Genomic DNA, 7,981 nt, shown 5'->3' with positions numbered 1-7,981 from the left:
AGCTAAAATTATGGCATGTAGACGACAGTAGCTGTAACATTTTTCCTATGAGGGCCATACAACTGACCCACCACAACAGGTGAATTCCCCCCAAAATCTCGACTTTGCCAAAAAAAAAAAAAAAAAGGTCCTAATGATGTGTCCAATGAGGATCTACTTTGATTACTATCAGATCTGAATTTTTTTTAAATGAAAAAGGAGGTGCCGGACCTTTGAGGGTGTCTCCTATGACCTGCTGCGTGAGGTCAGTGGCCGGACTCCACGTGACACCTTTGTCCGTGCTGGAGACGTAGCAGAGGCGCGTTAAGTTCTTCCCCGTGGCCAGCTGGAAGGACTCGGTGGTGTGACCCAGAATGGCGATGAAGAATAGGAAGAGGGTACCTGTGAAGTCGTCGTACACTGGGCACGGGTTCATGGAGCGGTGGCCCGGCAAGTAGGCCGTTCCGAGTGCATTCATGTCTTCCCACTGGAAATGAAGAGGAGGATTCCATATCATAACCTCTTGTTGTGTTTATGTTATGGGACAATGTGACCTGCTGCATGTTTAATCATTCTAAAAAATATTTTTGGACATTGGGACCTAAGGATCCCAAAGAATATCTCTCACCTCAACATAGTTCCTGTAGAAAGTCCCTCTCCTCATGACCAGCAGGTGAGCCTGGGAGTCGGACGGACTGAGCCTCTCTTCGCAGAAGGCCAGGAAAGAGCTGCATCGGGGCAGGTAGAGCAACGCCGGTACTCTGTAGGTCACCCCATTCGATTCCTTGCGGAAAAGGACTGACCTCGCTGGGAAATAAGGCGCTGTCATCGTGCTTGAGACAACTGTAATTGTAAACACTTGTTGCTTCATGACAGAAATTTTGATACAGTTCTTGTATTGACGTCATTGTTAAATTATTGATTGTGGTCATCCTGCTACTTCCATTATTTATCCAATTCTGTGCAAAAAAGAAGGCTACCTACATTGAGCTGCTGCTTTGTGGCAAGGCATCCGTGGCTGTGTGATGTTCAAATGGGCTTTTAGTTTAGTGTGTTTTTGGATAACAGGGGCCCCTCCCCTCCCTGCGGCCTATTCAACTCAGCAGCTTAGTATGCTTTTCACTGACCTAGAAATGGACCGCACTCATCAAGTCTACAGCATTGGATGAATCAGCGGAGAGCGGCCATTGTGGAGATGAAAGGTCGTGGATGTTTTTGGGGCATGCTGAATAAAGATTGGACGAGCATGACCCCCCTGCAAGGGTTTCGTTTTTTACGTTGTCCACAATCATTAGGTGTAGCAAACACTATACTACCTAATTTGCACAATCTAATGACAACAAATGTAGTTGTGAAAGCCCGTCTTCTACTCCAGTACGCTTTGTACATGTTGTGGTAACCGACTGCATCTTATTTACCCACACTACGACACATATGACAATAAAGCTGACTTGATTAATACTTTTGTATGAAAAACATTAAGAGGATCGGTGTTGCTAGTTTTATATAAAAAAATAACATACAAAGAGTATTCTAATTCGGTGTCCGACACTAGTGCCATATTAATTAATATTAACACTTATTTTTTCGGAGCTTTTTTTACACTACGGCTTCTGTCACGTTATTTGGGATATCGAGTATAGATCTTACAGAATTAATATTTTTTATGTCTCAACATTAAAAAATGTGTACTCGGGTGTATTGTTCGAGCATTTGCTACAAGGACTTCACGTAAAAACCTGACATTTTTTAAAATTGAATGCCAGAAACAGCGCCTGCGTGTGACGTCATCAATCTGCGACCGCGACAGTTAAATCGGTTGATAGTCGAAAAACTTTGCCTCGTTTTGTCTTCGTATTTCTTATCAATTGAAAGGGTATCACCACTCAAAACAAATGCAATGAAATGGGAAGCTGAAGGTTTTTAGCTGAATATTTTTGATTCTGTGTGTGAGCATCTTTTAAGCAGTTATTTTATACGTAAGTACAAAGTGGCTGACTATTGCGTGTGCGTGGTTTGATGGATTTTGCAAACAACAGTCATTGTTTACGGACAAATAATACAACAATTAAGGCATCTGTAGCTCTTTACTTTGAAAGGGTAATGTTAGATGAAGTGGACATAATATCAAAGTGTCTTTTCTTTGTGGTAAATTGACAACTCTCAATAGGCCTAAATAGACAATTTTTAGTGGGGCGTCAATTACTTGAGTTTGTTTTGTTTCTTACTATTCCTTTCACATCTCGCTATGTTCTTACAGATGGCAAACTTTACTTAAGTTTGTTCAAAGCTATCACAATTCTTTGCCCCCCCACTTTGTTAGCATGGCTAAGCTGTGGCGTGAGGGCCACTCCACGGCCATTTTGTGTGTGTCTGCGTCCCCGGGCCCTGAGGGACTGATCGCCTCAGGTTCAGAAAGAGGGGAGGTCGCCGTTTGGAGTCAAGAAGGATGTGTCCTTGGTCGCTTAAACCTCCCAGGTGAGATGGACTGCACCAGCGTGGCATTTTCTCCCACGGCACCGGACCTCCTTTACGTTTCCTATGGCGACACGGTGAGCTCGCTCGACCCAAGGAACCTCAATGGCACAGTAGAGGAGTTTGTCGGAGCTGGGGAGGAGGAGATCAATGCATTAGCGCTGAACGAGAGCGGTTCGACTCTGGCGCTGGCCGATGACTCGGGGGTAGTGCGGATACTGGAGCTTCCTGGGGGTAAGGTGTGCAGGACGCTTCGCAGACACACCAACATCTGCTCCTCCGTGGCTTTTAGGCCGCACAGACCCAACAACGTGGTGTCTGCTGGACTGGACATGCAGGTCAGAACATTACACACAATATAATGATCTTGTCTCATTTTACACATTAAAGACTGATGAATATTAGCTCTTTAAAATCTACATTTTTTTAAAAAGTGAATTTAAACAAATACTAAAGTCCAAAGTATTGTAAAACTGTCAAATGTCCTGCCTGAAATTTATATATCTATTTGTTGACGTTAATGGACCCAAAAATAAGTCATTTTATTCATTATAGATTATTTTAATTAATTGCCCCATTTGTTCGTTATCGTAATTTTGTGCTGCCAAATATCCCACCCTGCATCGGCATCAACAAATCCATATTGGTCTGGCCCTAGTCTTTCGTGTGTGTGTGTGTGTTTGTGTATTAAAAAAATGCATATTGAAGTATGATGATTTGAGGGCAGTTTGTGCAAATACACTTTTACCACAAGGATTTCGAAAGGTAGTCAATTTCAGGACACAAAGTTTTCTTGTTTTATTTTAACTCCATTGTGATGGTGGATAAAGGCAAAATGCTGAATCTAATTGTGCAAATCGGTCATAAGAACTGTTGAACTTTTGATGTTCAGGTGATGCTGTGGGGTCTGCAGAAGACACGGCCCATTTGGACCCTCAACCTCCAGGACCTAGCGGAGGAGGAAGACAACAACCAGCAGCGTCCCGGTCAGCTTTTTAACCCTCCGCTGGCCCACTGCGTCTCCGTGGCCAGCTGCGGAAACATCGTGGCTTGCGCCGCCGAGGACGGCCGAGTGCACCTGATGCGTGTGGGTGGCGGCTCCAAACTGGAGCAGCAAGGGGCGCTCAAAGCGCACTGCCAAGGTGCCTCTCAAGCTCATTTCATCCCGTTCCTCTCTCACCCATACTGGCTGGCCACAGGCGGCAATGATGGCCATGTGGCTCTGTGGGACGTCAGTAAACACCCCGTGGTGACTCCTGAGGGCAAGGCCAAAGTCAAGGGTGCAACCGCGCCGCAAAGGAAGAGCAAAAGCAAGGCGAAGAGGAAAGGACAGGAGGTGCGAGAGAAAGACGAGGCTGAGGTGGAGGTGATGGATAAGCCTGGACCCAAAGTGAATATCGATCACGGGGACAAAGTGAACTGGTTGTGTCCTGCTTTGCTCAAAGGAACAGCCAGTCTGCTTGTGGCTGATCAGAGCTCGAGTTTGACTGTCTATCCGCTGCCTGAAGCCTAGATTATGCCACTTTACTCACTCATCCATTTCAATAGCAGCGTGTCACAATCTTTATTTACCCAAGACACCGATTTTATCGTCCATTTGAAAAATCTCAAAAGTACACCAAACTGAAATGTCACAAAACACATTGGACAACCCCCCACTTTTACAAATAATAAAACACTGCGAGTTAAGGCCTGCCCCACACTTATTGACGTAGCCAAAAGTGAGACTACACTGGACAATTGTGGGGAATTTTTTTTTTTTTGTCAAGCTCTTCGTCTGAACACTGCATATCTTCCAACACGCTGCAACAAAAAAATGGATGAGCTGGAACCTATCCTAGGCAAGAGTCGGGAGTACACCCTGGACATGTTGCCAGCCAATCAAAGTTCACTGTTTTCTACATTCTTAATGATTTTTGATTTGACTGCTACATACTTTTTGTCCATCCCTTTTGTCGCCATCGCTGTTTTGTAGAAAGCACTCAACAGGAATTACACTCTTGTGGCTTGTTATAACAAAGCGTGCAATTTCTGTGATGAACAGGACATTGCCTTTTTATATTTCACATATAACTGGGATGCTTTGGGCTAAATGTTCTATTGATTAATCCTGTGACTATTCAAATCTATGCAAACAGCTTTATTAGTACCCAAGGGCAATTCTAGGAAGTGCGTTTGTGCTAACCATTAGTCTAATTCCGATTTTATTTGCACCTCCAAAAATGGATGGACTATGAAGTCTTCAATCCACCTCACATATATGCTTTTGGAATGCGACAGGAAGCCAGAGCATGTGGAGAAACCCCATAGGCATGTTCAACCACTCGTCTAACGTGTTAGCCGTGCAACCAGAAATGTATGACATCGCTTTTCCAAGTGACTAATTGTACTTTTTGACAATCGATCTCTTGTGTGCAACGGTTACAAATTTGATTCAAAACATCACATGTGGATTGTAGATTTAATTATAGTGACAGTTTGAGCCGAGTACAAATTATTTCCAGTCAGGGAAAATGTTTTCAAATTGCTTTTTTTTTTCCTGTCAACCCGCCCTAATGAATCTGTGTATGACCTGTTTGGCTTTACTAAGTGACAAACAAACTTGGAAATAAAATGAAGCCCACGCGGACAACCAAAAAGACCATGTTGCCATTTTGTACAGGCAAGAATTTTTTTTGTCAGTTTTTGCAGGAATAAATTATGACCTGTCATTACAAATGCATTCTTCACAACAATCCCATACATTCAAACTGCTCTAAAGCTAAACATTTGTCATTCTATCAGAATAAAGAGGCACAAGGCTTCCCTTCCATGATGACACGACAGCTCCTTTAGCCAGGATTTCTCAAAGCTGTCCAAAATTGTGTTTTTGCAATAAATGTGTCAATACCTGAGCTTATTGTCATTTTGAATTTTGATGTTCACTATTAGATTTGCACTTCAAAACAAGCAAACAGTATTCATTTCATAAATCTCCATCCATGTTTGCTAATTGGACTTTCACAGTATTGATTTGACTGAATGTGTGAGGGAGTGGTTGTCTTTTGAAGTGCTGTGAAATTGTTGACTTAAGCGTGGATGGTGCCTGCCAGTGAAGTCCTCACTTTTTTTTCCTTCACAATTTAGCCAGACTGCTCTCCAAGGCCTGGATGTCAGCCTCGGCCTCTTCACCTTTGGTTCCGCGGGCGCTGCACTCCAGGAATTCTACCTTAATTGGCAGCTGGCTAAATTCAAAGTCTTTGCCTTTCTTTCCCAAGTACACGCTTCCTCCCCCCGAACCGTCCTGGGAGCTCAGGGCTGCCGAGCGAGTCACCCGCAGTGTGTTCCTATGACATGACAAGGGGCCATAATAAGGGAAATGTCTTGTATGCAAATAATTGTGTCTCAACTAAATAATATTAGTTACTCACAGTTCCTTTTCCAGTTGCTGCTGAATCAGTTTGGCTGACTTCGCCATGGTGATATCTGTAAAGGAACATTTCTTTTGTTATTTATGGAGGTATTATATTTATTATATTATTATATTTATTGCTCCATGTACAGCACTTTGTATGCAGCGATGGCTGTCTGAAAGTGCTCTATAAATACAGTTGAGTTGAGGTAAGTTGGCAGGGGGAGATGAAGGTTGTTCAGTACCTTGTTTGTTGCACGCAACCAAGAATGTGGGGGCGTTTTTGCAGAGCACGGCATCCGTCAGAAGCACATACAGGAACTCAGCAACATCTCTCACTTCCTTCTGGAAGATGGCGCTGTCCACTACGAACACGATGGCTCTGGAGAGAGTTGTTTGTCAACGTATATGGTTAAATTAGCCATTGAAGGCCTTGGCATGGAATCGTCATTTGCAGTCTGGGGTGAACATCTGCTCTTGAGGAAGTCTCAAGTAATATAAGTTCACTAGATTTGTTGCTCATTGATGAGACAGAAACGCCCACCCCAAAAGAGTGATTTAAACCAAAATATTTAAGGTGAATTTTAGCTGTCCTGTATTTCTTGATCCGTTGTATATTTTGACAGAAATATGTCACTGACATTAGTGACACACCGAACAACTCTTTCAAAATTGCGAATTAATGCACAGTAGCTCTCCTTTAAATACAAGGTCTAATATTGTCACCTGGCTGCTGATTTGAACTTTTCCAAATATTGTGAACGCAAACTCTCATGACCTGGCAGGTCTATCAGAGTCCAGATGGTGTTCTGAACAGGGGAAAAAAAAGAGAGGAAAAAAAACAAGTTATTGTTGAAAGAAGTGAAGGCAATATGATCTATATATCTATATACTGTATATGCATGCAATATGATACAAGTCCAAAAACATTATATTTGGCAAAATGCGAAGAAAACCATAATTTCTGCAAAAACAAGTACCCGGGAGAAGTCTTACTTGCCATATAAATCACCAATATATAAATTACATCAATCCTTTATGTCACTGTTATGTAAAATATCAGATTGTGATAGCTCACTGTAGTCCTCGGTAGCTCAATTACTGGAATTAAATATTGATAAAACCTACCCTTTCATTTATCACTTTATAGGGAGCACTGCTGTCTGTAATGGATGTCTGAGTCCGTTTAAACTTCCCAGAGAGAAGCTGAAAACAAAACATTAAAAAAAAAAAAAATCAAGCATTAATATTTGAAAAGGCTCGGTCTCGTGCCACCTCCAAGCATTGAGCGGGTGATGATGTCCACTCACTCGGCTGAAGAGAAGCGTCTTGCCCGCGTCGCATAGCCCGACTAGCAGCACCGCACTTCGGACCGTTTTACTGGTCAAAAAGTATTTGAGAAAAACTGCAAGAGCGAACAAGAAGGGACTCGTCGTTAAAATGTTTCTCAAGATGAGGACAACGCTCGAACAGCAGAAGCACACAAGTGGAAGAGGCGATAGCGCAGCTCTTAGCTTCCTAAGTTCAAAATTTACCAACGAGGACACTCATTTGCATTAACAAACATTAACAATTTAACGTAGTGTCAAATATAAAAGTTAGACTAAAACGCGCCAGCTTCATTACGCCTTTAGCCTGCTAGGCTAAGGTTAGCATGCTAACACCCACGATGCTAACGCACCACAGGTGATGATCACAACCGCCAAAGCGACGAGGACCCCGATGAGGAAAATCTGATCCTGGTCTTCCAGTTGCTGGCGCACGGATTCGATGTACGGCTCCAATGAGATCCCCGAATCTGTATTTTCGTCCATGTTGCCGGCCATGTCGACCTCCACCGATCTGTTTGCCTGTTGAAGCAAGATGAACGTGAGGACTCAACAAAGTGGGACACGTCTGCTTCTTGGGGAAAGGCTTGTACTGACGCCATTCTACCTCTTGATGACGCTGCTTCCCAACACTAACACCCATTGAAGATGATATTGAAATTGTGATGTAATATGCGTTAACGTTCTTACTCCTCATATTTAACACCACGAATATTGTGTAGTTTTACTAAATGACGCAATTCATACATATTTGTGGATTTACGGGCGTGAGAAATGGCTACATGTTTTGTGTGACATTAGTCACAGG

At 43.0% G+C, this 7,981-nt stretch overlaps 3 protein-coding genes across 4 annotated transcripts in view; 1 reads left to right on the top strand and 2 right to left on the bottom strand.

Moving 5' to 3' along the window:
- neu4 (sialidase 4) overlaps positions 1-1,463 on the bottom strand; it is a 2,991-nt gene extending 1,528 nt beyond the window's left edge. The window contains exons 1-2 of the mRNA XM_019887581.1: positions 608-1,463; positions 211-466 (exon numbers count right to left, since the gene is read on the bottom strand). Coding sequence (XP_019743140.1) covers positions 211-466; positions 608-850 — 499 coding nt within the window. The 5' untranslated portion in view covers positions 851-1,463. The remainder of the gene's footprint in view (positions 1-210; positions 467-607) is intronic.
- A 293-nt stretch (positions 1,464-1,756) lies between these two features.
- wdr53 (WD repeat domain 53) lies at positions 1,757-4,160 on the top strand. Of its 2 annotated transcripts, none has more exons than XM_019887693.1 (3): positions 1,757-1,958; positions 2,303-2,792; positions 3,347-4,160. In XM_019887693.1, the coding sequence occupies exons 2-3, from the start codon at positions 2,304-2,306 to the stop codon at positions 3,965-3,967; spliced, it is 1,110 nt and encodes a 369-aa protein (XP_019743252.1). In that variant the 5' UTR covers positions 1,757-1,958; position 2,303; the 3' UTR covers positions 3,968-4,160. The 2 variants fall into 2 exon arrangements, with proteins under 2 accessions (XP_019743252.1, XP_019743251.1); XM_019887692.1 differs by having other exon boundaries at positions 2,240-2,792.
- Positions 4,161-4,993: 833 nt separating this feature from the next.
- srprb (SRP receptor subunit beta) lies at positions 4,994-7,788 on the bottom strand. The gene is made up of 7 exons (XM_019887695.1): positions 7,527-7,788; positions 7,156-7,250; positions 6,974-7,051; positions 6,572-6,654; positions 6,091-6,227; positions 5,865-5,919; positions 4,994-5,780 (listed from the first exon to the last, which is right to left on the bottom strand). Exons 1-7 carry the CDS (start codon positions 7,669-7,671, stop codon positions 5,570-5,572), a joined length of 804 nt encoding a protein of 267 aa, XP_019743254.1. The 5' UTR covers positions 7,672-7,788; the 3' UTR covers positions 4,994-5,569.
- Positions 7,789-7,981: the final 193 nt, after the last annotated feature.

Source organism: Hippocampus comes, unplaced genomic scaffold (assembly GCF_001891065.2).
Source record: "Hippocampus comes isolate QL1 unplaced genomic scaffold, H_comes_QL1_v1.1 scaffold6, whole genome shotgun sequence".
NCBI lineage: Eukaryota > Metazoa > Chordata > Actinopteri > Syngnathiformes > Syngnathidae > Hippocampus > Hippocampus comes.
The sequence above is the reverse complement of the archived record's forward strand: the minus strand, read 5'-3'. Positions and strand labels throughout refer to the sequence as shown.

Excerpts from the sequence above, each read along its gene's own strand:
- wdr53 (XM_019887693.1), top strand. The coding sequence starts at position 2,304 with ATGGCTAAGCTGTGGCGTGAGGGCCACTCCACGGCCATTTTGTGTGTG. Across the intron at positions 2,793-3,346 it reads CTGCTGGACTGGACATGCAG|GTGATGCTGTGGGGTCTGCA; the intron begins GTCAGAACATTA and ends TTTGATGTTCAG.
- srprb (XM_019887695.1), bottom strand. The coding sequence starts at position 7,671 with ATGGCCGGCAACATGGACGAAAATACAGATTCGGGGATCTCATTGGAG. Across the intron at positions 7,251-7,526 it reads GGTTGTGATCATCACCTGTG|TTTTTCTCAAATACTTTTTG; the intron begins GTGCGTTAGCAT and ends TCGCTCTTGCAG. Across the intron at positions 7,052-7,155 it reads AGACGCTTCTCTTCAGCCGA|CTTCTCTCTGGGAAGTTTAA; the intron begins GTGAGTGGACAT and ends TTTTGTTTTCAG.